A 12,886-nucleotide genomic window follows, 5' to 3' on the forward strand; every position below is an offset into this window, starting at 1 on the left:
GTCTGATTTTCCCCCTCATTTGACATGCAGTTTTGTCCAAGAATTGTCTGTTAGGTAAATGAGTGTCTAAATTCAACTGAATTTCAAGGAACTGCCCTACAAATCAGTAACTGCCTCCACACACCCTAAGACTGAGGCCTAGACTTAGGGGTCAAAAGTCCAAGTTCCTTTGGTCAGGGAGTCACTAGAGAACTGAGATGTCTTCACACCTTTCACATCCACGCCCTGCATACCTTGATAGACAAAGTGGAAGCCTCTGGCTGGTGCTGGGCCTTTGGCACTGAACTTAATGAGAACTTGATTGGAGGTGGCCAAGGGCAGCGATTCTCCTGCCAAGATAAGGGGCGAGGAGGAGAGGGAGACAGTGAGTCCAGCAGGCGGGCCCAGGAGAGAAAATCCTGGCCAGGAAGGAGGGGCTGCCCATACCACCCCTCCCCCCACCCCCCACAGCAATTCCTTCCAGATCCCAGCTCTCCCGGAAATAAAACCTTACATTTTTACTACACTTTACACTCTAAAGCTTGCAGAAGGTTTTAGCATCCATGGTTTTACCTTGACCTATGGTCTTTGGAGGCTGACATGACAAGAGTTCGGTGCCCTCATTTAATAGGTCAAGAAAGAGAGGATCAAAAAGATTAAATGACCTTCCTGGAAAGGAGAAAGCTTTCAGACATACATTGGCCCACAAGGATGAGGAGAATGGCCATTATCAAACTGACTGGTGGTTTACTTGGAAAACTGACATTAAAAAGAAAAATGGCATCAGCTTCTGGGAAGGAGGGTGATGTGAGGATCTGAGAGTAACTGGCCATTCCCAGATCCTGTAAAATGACAGATAACCACAGCAATTGTATAATTTATTGCTCACACTAGGACACTTTTGAGAGTCAACGGGCATGTTATTAATAATTACGTTGGGACAACCAAAGCAAGACGAATTGTCACGCAACCGATAACACAGCTTAAGGAAGACCTGCATGGGCACAGGACGCCTTTATATCAGAAGATAAAGTTCTATCTTCTCCTTGACGTGGTATAGATGGACAAGAGTGAGGACAACACCAGCTGGACCTACAGCTGTGAAATGCAGTCCTGCTTGTGGTCAGTTTCTTGAGGCAGCTGAGGGACTGGACTATGGCTTAGCAGGTAGTGGCATGGCCGCTCTGCATCGCCGAGTGTGCCCCTCCACAGCCTTAGGGAACCCTGAGATGCCTGCTGACCCCACCATCAGAAGGGAACCTGGGGGTGCAGACAGCCAGGCTAAGCAAAGTCTCCACTGCAGTGAGGGCTGGAGTTGGAACCAGCCATGGAACCACTGGGAGGCACATCTGAGGCCAACCAATGCTTCCAGAAAGCCCATGTGACACTACTGGCCACGGAGAGTGGAGAGTTTTGCACAACATACTATTTACACATGACCCAGATGGCTGATCCTGGCTGGGAGTCATTGACCCAATAATTTCTGGCTGCCAAAGCAAAAAGAAACTCATGAAGAAAAAGCTTGTCTTTATTATCACCACTGTCTGGAGCTCTTTAACAGATGTGAGCAGAACAAAACTCTAGCTTTCCATCCTCCCATTGTCTGGCATGATATGTGGATTAGGACCCCTATCATCTCCCACAAACCCATTTCAACTTCCAAGCCTGGATGAACACAGACGTCCCTCTCCATGGACAAGCACATAGTAAAATCCCTGGACAAAAGACAAGCTCTCAAAGTTTTAAGGGTGAAAACCACTCAGAAATCAAACCAAACATTTTAATGTGAACTATCAGGAAGAGCAGGCAAATATCTCGAGAAGACTTTCAGTTGTGGTTGCCACAAGACTAAATCTAGCATTGCATCTGTGAAGTCAGAGAGGGCAGCCATGCCAAAGGAAAGTTCTGAGATCAATAAAGCCTTCAAAAATGAGAAGCACCAGTACGTGGCAGCTGGATTCTGTAGAAATTGAACAGGGAAGTAGAGATTAAGTTGGGGGAAATTCTTCCAGAATCCACAGGAAAAAGACAAAGAGATGAAAATAATGAGAGAAACCACAAGCAACATGGAAGATAGATCAGAGAAACTCCAGTGTGCATACATCAAGGATTCAAGACAGAGAAAGAGAGAGAGAGAGAGAGAGAGAGAGAGAGAGAGAGAAGATAGGAGAAACTGAAGGAGAAGAAATAGTTTAAGAAAGAAGATAACTTTCCTAAGCTTAAGAAAGATCTGAGGTTCAGACTACAATTATTCTCAAAGTGCCAGATGTAATTAATGAAAAGAGATTTCCATTGCAACCTATCCTAGTGGGCTTTCAGATTTTAAAAATGAAATTAAAAAAAAAAATGAATGCCATCCAGAGAGAAAAGAATGGGTTACCTATCAGGGTAAAGAATCAGGTTGGACTCCACTTGTCTGTAATATTAACTGTTGGAATGAAGTGGGACGGTGGCAGGAGTTTTGAAAGAAATTTGTGACCTGTAATTTGACTTACAGTCAAGTTGTCATTCACATGAGGTGTCAAAGGAAAGACACAGTCATACAGGCAAGGTGGCGGAAAGTACTGCGGTGATAAGCCTACTAAAAAAATGAACAGAAGTAGGGAAATCAAAAACTCTCAGGGATAAAGACAACCAGGAAAAGATAGTTAAGCCCAAATAATTATTGTCAATGAGGTAGCAAAATTAAATGTAAAAGTAGACACTTGGGGGAAGAAGTCCATAATTTGTAAATAATTTACTGATAGCATTCATTAGAAATTCTAAATGTATATATAAAAAAAAACCTTGGAAATTAGAGAGGGGTCAGACAGGAATGGGAAAGAAAGCAAAATCAAAACAAAAAAGCCCCCCAAACCCACAAAGAACAAAACCAGATGACAGATATCAGAACAAATGTGAAATAAGTAAGTAAACATCCTCTTAAGAAAAAGACTCTCCAAGGAAATGAAGAAAGAGATAGCAGGCAAACACAGGTGCTAAAATGGTTGGAAACACAAGAAAATAACAAAATATCACAGTTGTCGTGGGATGTTTAAATGAGCAAAATCCACGACATTTGATATATCAAATAGAGAAGCAAAATGAAGACTGCTGAGTAGTGGTCCTCAAGCTTTTTGCCCCTTCAACACACCTCAGGACAGGGACACATTACTTCCATCAGCGTTAGTGGCTCATCAGTGTTTCTCCAAATGAGGAATAAGATGATCTGAGGATATTGATATTGACACCTATAGGTCTTTTATCTGCATCCATCCATCCGTCCATCCTTATTTCTTTCTAGCCATTGGTCCTTTACATCTATATGTGTTCTTGTATCTATATCTATATTTACATATACAGGTCCTAAATGTATACCTCTCTCTCTCTCTCTCTCTCTCTCTCTCTCTCTCTCTCTCTCTTTCTCTGCCTGTACCAATGCTTCTATATTTATAGCTAAATTTATACCTCTATTTATCTATATTGAAAATCATGAGGCTTTGAAAAAGCATCCTACCCCAAGGAATCCTGACTTACACTCCTGGCTGAGTGGGCATACATGGGGTGCTGATATCAAAACTCATTTCATTGAGAATCACTGATAGAACGGATGTGAATAATAAAATTGAGGAAGATTGACCTAATGGCTATTACTAAACTAATTTCACTCTAACAAATAGCTCTAGGAGGCACAGGTTTTCCTCTCTGCATTTTACAGCCGAGGGAACTGCAGCTCTGAGCAGTCAAGCACCACCGGGCCTACAGGCACCTCGCTGGCAGGCAGTGAGTGTTGGGCCTGAGCTGCCCGTCTCTCTGCAGCCTCTCAACTGTCCAGAGGACACACTCTTTCCTTAGATACTCAAGGAATGAAAAAAAAAAAAAAAAGTCTTTGGCTATGGAAGAGGACCTCATTTAACCCCGAAACGGAAGTGGTTCAGGCTATATTCTCTCCCGGTGTGGTAACAAAATTAGAAATTAACACAAATGTTTAAATGTAACAAGAACAAAATTCAGGGTCCTGGAGGAAAAGAGGAGGCAGCCTTAAAGGACTCTTGGGCAAGAAAGAAGAAAACATGGTGACAGATTATTTAGAAAGTAATGAGGAGGACAATAGGATGTGACAATTCTTACAGCACAGAGCCAAAACTATGCTTAGAAGTGAATGTGCTGCTGTAAACATGCTCTTCATTACACAGGGAAAAGAAGAAAGCTCTCAATTCAAGGGGTTAGCATAAGAAGCACAATGTAATCTGAAGAAAAACAGGAGGAGAGGCATGAAATAAATGCAGAAGTTAATTAATTAAAAAATAACAAAGGCCACAGAAGAACTGATAAGTAAAAGCAAAAACAAAACAAAACAAAACAAAACACCCCCCAAAACCAAAAACGAAATGAAACAACACAAAACCTCTCATCCAGGTGGGAAAAAGAGGGGTCACTACTAATACAGTACTCAATCAGTAAAGGCAGGTGATATAACCTCTGACACCCAGGAGATTATATAGCATCATAGTATATATATAACCTGTGTTGCTGAATTTAAAATAATTACAAAATGGGTTTTTTACTAAAACATAAAATATCAGCATTGATCCTAGGGTCATATACCTGAATAAACCAATAGCCATGGAAAAAAATAGAAGAAAAAAAACACTGATAAGGAAGAAATAAAGTATTGAGGCAAATTTATTTGCAGAAGATATCACTTCTTGCCTAAAGGGCCCAGGAGAGATCAGTCGGCAGTGTTAGCATTATTACAGAGGGTTCATTGACTTTACAAAATGACTATACCAAAAATACCAGTCATCTAATATACTATCAAAGACCAGTTAGAAAATACAATGGAAGGAGGGGGGACCAGTTCACAGCAGCAACAAAAACAATGACAAAAATTGCCATCCAATATCTAGGAGTAAAGTTAATAAAAAATCAATACTGCCAAAGTGAAAATTAAAGTCCCTTTCCCAAGGTTACAAAAGATACATAAATGGAGAGACATATCATGTTCCTGGATGGGAAGAAGGGTTACTGTTATAAAGATGTGAGTTCTCCCCCAATTAACCAATAACTTAATGGAAGTCCAATGAAAGTTCTGAAGCAAATTTTTTTTATCTTGACAAAATATTTCTTGAAGTTATTTGCAAGCAAAAATAAACAAGAACAGGGGCGCTTGGGTGGCTCAGTTGGTTACGTGTCTGGGGCGCCTGGGTGGCTCAGGTCATGATCTCGTGGTTCATGGGTTTGAGCTCCAAGTTGGGCTCCGCACTGGCAGTGCTTGAGATTCTCTCTCTCTCTCTCTCTCTCTCTCTCTCTCTCTCCCCTCATCTCTCTGCCCCTCCCCAGCTCTTTCTTTCTCTCTTTCTCTCTCTCTAAGTAAATAAATAAACTTGAAAAAAAATAAAAAAGATAAAGAAGAGCAGTCAATAAAAAATTCAAAAGAAAGGAACAAGTTTGGGTGCTTACACTACCATATGTTTAAAAATTATCCTAACATTAAACATTTTTATAACCTTACACTAAGTTTTTTGATACAGATAGAAAAATAGACACTTAAAGACGTGGATATAAAGTCTGGAAACATCCTTAACTTCATAAAAACTTAATAGATGCAAATCTGGCATTTTGAAAATTCTGTTAGGACAACAGATTAACTAAATTTGAAAGAATATGGTTAGATTCCCTATAACAAATAACAAATCAAGATAAATTCCAAAGGTATTAAAGCAAAACAATCACACTGAAAAGAAGCAAAAGAAAACACAGAAGAATATTTACTTCATCAGCAGAAAAGTAAAGGGGAAAACTATAAAAGAAAGCATTGATAGATTTGATGTCAGGAGAAATTTAAATTTTCTGACATTAAAATATACCCTGAAGAAAATTAAGTGGCAAATGACAAAGTGTAGGGGAAAGCATTTTATAGCATTTAATATAGACAAGAGGTTTTTATGGCATATGATACGTATAGCTTGTAATAATATGGAGGTCTACTAAGTCAATAGAAGATAAATGGCAATAGAAAAATCAACAGAAATTCACAAGTAAGTTCACAAATAAAAAATGCATGGGCCAATAATTACATTATAAAAAGTTTACCCCAACTTGTAATAAAAAAAAGGCAAATTAAGAAATGAGATACAATTCTCACTTTTCAAACTGATGATGCTTTTGTTTCCTTAATTAGCTAGTTTTTGTGAGAATAAAACATGATCTCTTATTCACTTTTGGTGAACAGAGTGGCAAGGACTTTCTAGAGGGATGTTTGGCATTTTGGCATATTTCAAAATCAGGGATTTTGATAATTCTGTTAAAATAACTGATTAAGTTTGAAAGAATATAGTTAGATTCCCACAAAAAGCCTTAAGTTAAGATCATACATATCCTTTAACTTGGCAATTCTACTTCTACATAGTCTAAGGTAATAGAGATGTGTATAGAGACATATGCATAATACACTGGGTTACTATTCACGAGAGTGAAAAATTAGAAACAATCTCGATGTTCAATAATAGGGAATTCACTGCATAAATTTTTTAACATAAATGTTAAGTAACTATATGATGGACTGTTTTGTAGCATTTAAAAATCCTATTATAGAAGGAAATAATGACAGAAATGCTCACAATGGACATTTCAATAAAAATATGTACATTGTTTTATTCAATAAAATATACAAAAGATTAAGTCTAAGTAGATATAAAGGCTGGGGGAAAATACACTCCATCTTTCAGTGGTTCTTTCTGGGTGGTTTTTATTTTAATTCTCCATACAGTTATTTTGTCTTGCCTTTAAGATTTCTACATTGAAAAAGCAGTATGTTTATAATCAGAAAAACATGTTGGGTCCAAGAATAAACCAACAGGGGAATACTACACCACTTGGGGCAGCAGTGTAGACACACCTTGGGGTGAGGGTAGTTTCCCAAGCCCCCTTCTACGTTTGGGCTACGAGGAGCTGACTGTCGTGTTGTAGAGAAAGCACCAGTGGACGACAGACACAAAGCTGTGTGGTGCCACCTGTGGCTGGGCTTACAGGGCCTCTTTCCTTTCAGCGGGCCCGAAATGCCCTCAGCCCGCCACCATCCCCGACGCCGGCCAAGCCCTGGGTACCTGTGTGGGAGCCCGAGAGGGAGCTGAGGAGCCGGGAGTGCTGGCTGTGGCCATCATGCACCTCCACCACGTCGTTGAGGGCCGTATGGAAGAAGGCGAACTGTCCAAACACCACTGCGAAGGAGACATGGTGTGGAGACCTCAGCATGGAAGACTGGCCGCCATGTTGGGGGCAAGGACTGGAGGTGTGGGGGCTGCAGGCCAGGAGCAGGGAAGCCTCCGCGGAAGTTGTTGGTTCCTGGGGCTGACTGCTTGCTGAGGCTTCTACTGGCTGATCAGCACACTGGCCAGACCTCAGGCACAGGGTTGTGGGGAGGTGGAAAGGGCCAGCTGGCATTCTCCCTCATGGGTCAAGATAACATTGAAGACTGAACATAACAGTCAGGCCTGGTGGAACTGGAGCTGGGCCAACCCCATTCCTTTCCCAGATAGCAGTGGCAGCAGCTACCTAAGGACATGGAAGGGCTTTTGGCAACACCTCCCATTTTCCATGTGCTCTCAGGACCCTGTATTTTCCTTTGTTTTTTCTTCAGAAATCCTGCTGACCAGGACAGCCTTTGATACAAGATGCCCCACGGTTAAGAGGAATAAGGGTGGTGAAAAGCAGCTGCTCCTGGGGAAAGAGCGACTGTCTAAGGAATGGGCAAACATCTTGAGCTCATTTCCCTCTGGCAAAGCCAAGGGAAGAGGCAAAATGGTATTTACAAAGCACCTACTGTGTGCCAGGTACCATGTTTGCCAGATGTATCATCTTCAACTGTGCCTCTTTTAGATGTTCATATTTTAAAGACAAAGAAACTGAGGCTCAGAAGTTAAGAATGTTCCCCAAAGGGCACTCAGCTCACTCCAGGAAGGGGCTGAAAAGCTGGTGGTCCATGGTCTTGATGAGCCCCTCTCGGATGAGGCCTAAGGGCCCTGCCATTTGATGGCTATTCATGCCACCAGCTACAAATCACAGGGGATTTCTTCAGCTGCCCCTCTCTTCCAGGCACTGCTGGAGGGGCTGGCATCACTGATCCCACAGTGCGAACAGCTCTAACTCAGCTATCTGCCTGAACTTGGTGTGGTCTGCCTGTGCTGGCTTACCAGTTTGCCAGGCATATCTGGGGGCAAGCAGCAGCGTAGGAGGGAGAGGAGCAGGGGCCAGAGGGGCTGGAGGGAGAGGCAGGAGGGAGAGCACATTGTGGAACCCTGAAAATGGGTACTGAGGTGGTGGCAGGGGTATCTCCGTCCTCCCTCCTGCAGAGGTGAACATGATGGGCAACATTCCTGCTTTCAGAGTGTGCATTCTAGTGGGAAGAGACAGTCAATAAAGGGGGGAAAAGCCCACTTAAGCAAAGAGATAGGGAAGATAATTTCAGATAGTTAAAATTAAGTCCTAGAGGTAATGGGAAAACATGATAGAATGAGGCAGGTCACTTTAGGTAGCAGATCAAAGGAAGATTAGAAGAGGAAGTCAGAGCTGAGACCTGAGCTTGGAGCCAGTGTTGCAGAGGCAAAAGTCTGCCCCGAATTCCGGGGCTCAGCATCCTTGGCAAAGACAAGATACTTGGGACAGACCACTGCCCTTCCTCGAACTGGCTCTGTGTGTGCCTGTTTCAGCTCAATGAAACTGACCAGCCTTGGGGTTGCTTCCTTTAAAGGCTGAGCTCTTTATTATGGGAGGAATCCAGGCACAAACTGCACACCACTAATCAAGGATTCTGTTCTGAGTGGCAGATTGGACTGGACAACATTTTAGGACTTTTCTAACTGTGAGCCCGCAGGTCCAAAGCTCCTGCCACATAAGTATGCTGGGGTGGCTGGCGTCACACACACACACACACACATGTATGTGTGCAGGGGCTGGGGTGGGAGTGCTGTGTGATGGCTGGAGTGGTAGGTTAAGGTGAGATGAGGAGTTCACAGAGGTCAGGGAGCACGTGTCGCTCACGTCTGCAACAGAGTGTGTGGTCCCTGAGAGATGCTTCATAAATGCTTGGTGGCATCAGGCCTTGCCCTATGCTCCCTCCCTATCTTGGGCATAAGTAGCCAGCTGCTGCCCCATCCCTCTCCTAGATGGTCAGGATTTATCAGTGCCCTTTACCCCACCCAACACTAATCCTGTTTAGAAATAGGATTTCACCTGATTGCTCAGGTACAACCAGTCTGGCTGCCCCTTAGAACTTCCTAAATCCTTCAGGGATGGCAGGACTCTTAAATGTTTCCACTGCCAACCAGGTGACAAGCCTGGCTTCTTTTTGTCTGAGTCTCTTGGAATCTGGAAGTTTTTCTGCTTTCTCAGGACACCGGCCTGCCCCCCACTTTTCTCTTGTTTGCCCTACCTATAGCTGCTGGGCTAGGCTCCCAGTCTCGGATGGGATGGTGGAACACTGGGGTTCCCAGCTCTGTCCCACTCCTTCCTTCTTCCTGCCCTTTGGTCACCCTCCCCTGGGTTCCCAGTCAGCCTGGATCTGCAGCACCTCCAGTCAGACGTGGGCTGTGCTGGCTAGTGTCCGGCATCCCTGCCTTCCCTCCATCCTGGCTACTTCCTCCCCAGCTGCATCCCCTTGTGCTGCTGGCCTTGCTAGTGCTCCTCCCACACATACGTCGGGAGCGCACCCAACAGTGTATCTTATTTCCACTGCATGGCATCTGCATCCAGGAGTCCTGTACCGGAGATGGTCTACCTGTTCCCACAATGGGAGTGGATACAATTGAGAGTGGAGCCGGGGGCGCGAGTGGGAAGGGCCCGGGGGCCTGGAAGAGGTCGGGAAACATAAATAAACATACCGTAGTCCTTGGGCACGGTGACAAAATAGAGGCAGATCTGTCCACTGGTGTAGTTCTGGGGGTAGTTGGGGGATAAGACCACTCCGTCTGAACCCACATACTGTCCCCCACAGGGGGCTGGAAGAGAAATCAGAGGGAGGGCCAGGTGATCTTGAGGCCTCTCATCAGCTGTCATGCTCACCCCAGCCTGAGCCACTGGTCCTGTGAGGCTGCCCTGAGGTGTGCAGCAGCTGGTGTGGAGGAGGGGAGTTCTGAGCACCTCCCTGGCCTGGCATGTGGCCTGAAACCTTCCTTGATGCTGTCAAGGGCCCTCCTGGGCACATGTCAGACCCTGCTCCCTAACTAGTAACACTAGCACCAGTCCCTGGAGGCACAGGGGCCTAAGACTGACCTTCTGCCCCATGGCTGATGTCTGCCCCAGGCATGTCTCCACATGAGTTAGTGCCCCCAGGCTAGCCCCACTGGGAGCAGCTGTCCCATGCGGCCCAGCCACCTTCTGTTCCCATCCAAGGTGCCCAGTTCTATGAGGGGTGGCCCTGAGAGCCAGCCTCTCTCACCTGGGCAAAGGGGCCTCCTTGCTTTCCAACTTGGGGTGGCCACCACGCTCTTGAAGTTCTGACACTCCATCCATCTCTCTTGTCAGGGCCCCAGAGCTAAGCCAGACCCTGCTGGAGTCAGCCCACCCCGCTGGCCTTAGTTTTACACATATGATCTCTCAGTGACTTTCCCTAAGCCCAGGTTATCTTTAACCTCTAGTTTCCCTCATACGACTTGCTGGCATGTCTGGGGGCCACTGATGATGGCCTCTATCTGAGGGGGGACACTAGGTGGTCTGAGAGAGGACATGTTGATAGGGACTGTCTACCTGGTGAATTACCAGCCTCTCTCATTCACAGTGGACTCAAAGAGCCCGCTCTTAGGACCATGTCCCATGCCTCCCTTCCCCCAGCTGACAGCCCCTTCTGCCTCTGGCATGCCCTCACTCCCTCTGACTCCTTCCCGCCCCTGTCCCACCACCTGTGCACACTGGTCGGGGGTTGTTCCACGCGGGCTTCCCATCAGGCCCCAGAACGCAGCTGAGGGTAGAGGCGCCCTCAACCTCATAGCCCCCGTGGCAGTAATAGGTGATGGAGGAGCCCAGCTTCAGGTCGGATCCCACTCGCGTGCCGTTCTTGATGGAACCAGGGTCAAAACACGACTCCCGTGGGTTTTCTGGAAAAAAGAAACACACACACACACACACACACACACACACACACACACACACACACACAACTCATTAGTGGCCTAATTCCATGGTGCAACAGCCAAGAGGAGACCCTGACTCTAATTAGCCACAGGGCATATGGGGATTTGGGATTTCTGGTTCTTTTCCCTTCAGGTCTGAAAACGTCTCTAAATCTAGGGCTGGAGATCATCTTGGAGAATGAAATTTTCCCTCTCCTCCTCCACATTCTTGCCCTGATCCACAAAGGAGTGAGTTGCAGCTAAACCTTAGGGGCCCTCTGTCACTCCTTGACCCACTCTCTCCAGGGGAGGCTGACTGCTGTCATACCCATACCTTGCAGATACTTCTGATTGCATGGGTACCAGTCCTTAGATTTAGGAAGGAAGTAGGAAACCCTACTTTATTTATTTATTTATTTATTTAAATTCCAAGTAAAGAATTTTTATCATAAGGGAAACCCTACTTTAACCTCCGGACTTATCTAGGGTTAAACAGTTTTCCGGGTTTTGCATCGGGGTATTGGGTGCTTGCTAGTTTATTAAAACAGTAGTATTTTTTTCTACCTGATTTTTGTAGCATATATGTCTCTCCAATTAGGCATCCATGATGCACCTAACAGGCATCTACTCTGTCCCTCTATGAGAGCGAACTTGGTGCTGCCTGAGCAATTGAGAGCACGACTCGGGAACCCCCATCTCTGGAAAAGGACACTGTGCAGCCTCCCTCACCATCAGCTGGGAATCTTGAGCAGCTCTTGGGAGCCAACTGTTCACTTGCACTTGCACTGCTTTTCCTCATCCTCCTTGGTCAAGGACCGCTGGTGGTCAAGAGGCCCGTCATCATGGCTGGGCAGTGTCAGGGAAATGCCACTGAGTATCAGGATTCCATTAGACTCCTGGAGGCTATGCTACAGGGAGGTCTAGGGATGGGGCTCACAAAAAGGTGCTGACAGCCCTCGCAGGTGGACTCACAAGTTCAGAAGTTCAAATAACAGATTTAAGGAGGAAAGAACCAGAACAGAAGGGCTCAGAGTTCAGGGATGAATAGCTGAGGAATTTGGCTGAGGCTGTCCTTGTCACCTGTCTTTAAGGCTGCCAATATGAAGCAGCCACTGCTCGAGGGGATGCTCAGCTGCCAGTCAGCCCATTGACTGATGGGATGGGGCTCTGAGCATCCACATCCTGCCAAGTCCAGCCACTCTTGCATTTGAGCCCTATGATGGCCCTGCTCTTTGTCTTTGCCTATGGCTAAGGGGGCAGCAGTCCTGGATATGCTGCTACATTTAAACTCAAGTGGGACCCAGAAAATGGTCCCTTATCTAGCAGAGGACACCTCAGTGGTTTCCTCATGGCTCCTATGGCATGTCACCTTCACCCCTCAATCAAACCTGTCCTTTCCCTAAGCTCACTGGCTCTGGCCAGGATAGAACTGGCCATTAGGTAACCCATCTGAGAATCACAGAGTTACAGGGAATTGTCACCATGTCTTATATTTCATCTGTCCTTTTTACAAATTAAAGTCGGTCAAACCTAATTTGAAGCTCAGAGAAATTCATAAGCTCAGAGAAGCTCATAAGGGGCAGAACTAGCTGGGGCCCCCCAGTATCCACTTCTCCCCTTCATCCTTAAATAATAGAAACCAGATTTTATCCAGACTACCAAGGCACCAGCTAAAATCTACATCTTCTAGCTTTCCAAGCAGCTACATCTGGCCAAAGAGATGTAAACACAGTCAAGTCAGTCTCCTGTCTCACTCAGAGTAAAAGCCCAAATCCTTATGGGTCTAAAAGTCCTGGGTCTTCTGTCCCCAATCCCCACCC

The 12,886-nt window shown here is 45.4% G+C and overlaps 1 protein-coding gene across 10 annotated transcripts in view; it reads right to left on the minus strand.

The window, feature by feature from the left end:
• CSMD2 (CUB and Sushi multiple domains 2) overlaps positions 1-12,886 on the minus strand; it is a 610,060-nt gene that overhangs the window by 120,826 nt on the left and 476,348 nt on the right. For all 10 annotated transcript variants that reach the window (XM_045476609.1, XM_045476606.1, XM_045476605.1 and 7 more), the window contains 4 exons: positions 10,857-11,051; positions 9,840-9,956; positions 7,068-7,181; positions 234-329 (listed from right to left, as the gene is read on the minus strand). In XM_045476609.1, the coding sequence (XP_045332565.1) occupies positions 234-329; positions 7,068-7,181; positions 9,840-9,956; positions 10,857-11,051 (522 nt within the window). The remainder of the gene's footprint in view (positions 1-233; positions 330-7,067; positions 7,182-9,839; positions 9,957-10,856; positions 11,052-12,886) is intronic.

The sequence above is a fragment of the Leopardus geoffroyi genome, chromosome C1 (assembly GCF_018350155.1).
Source record: "Leopardus geoffroyi isolate Oge1 chromosome C1, O.geoffroyi_Oge1_pat1.0, whole genome shotgun sequence".
Lineage (NCBI taxonomy): Eukaryota > Metazoa > Chordata > Mammalia > Carnivora > Felidae > Leopardus > Leopardus geoffroyi.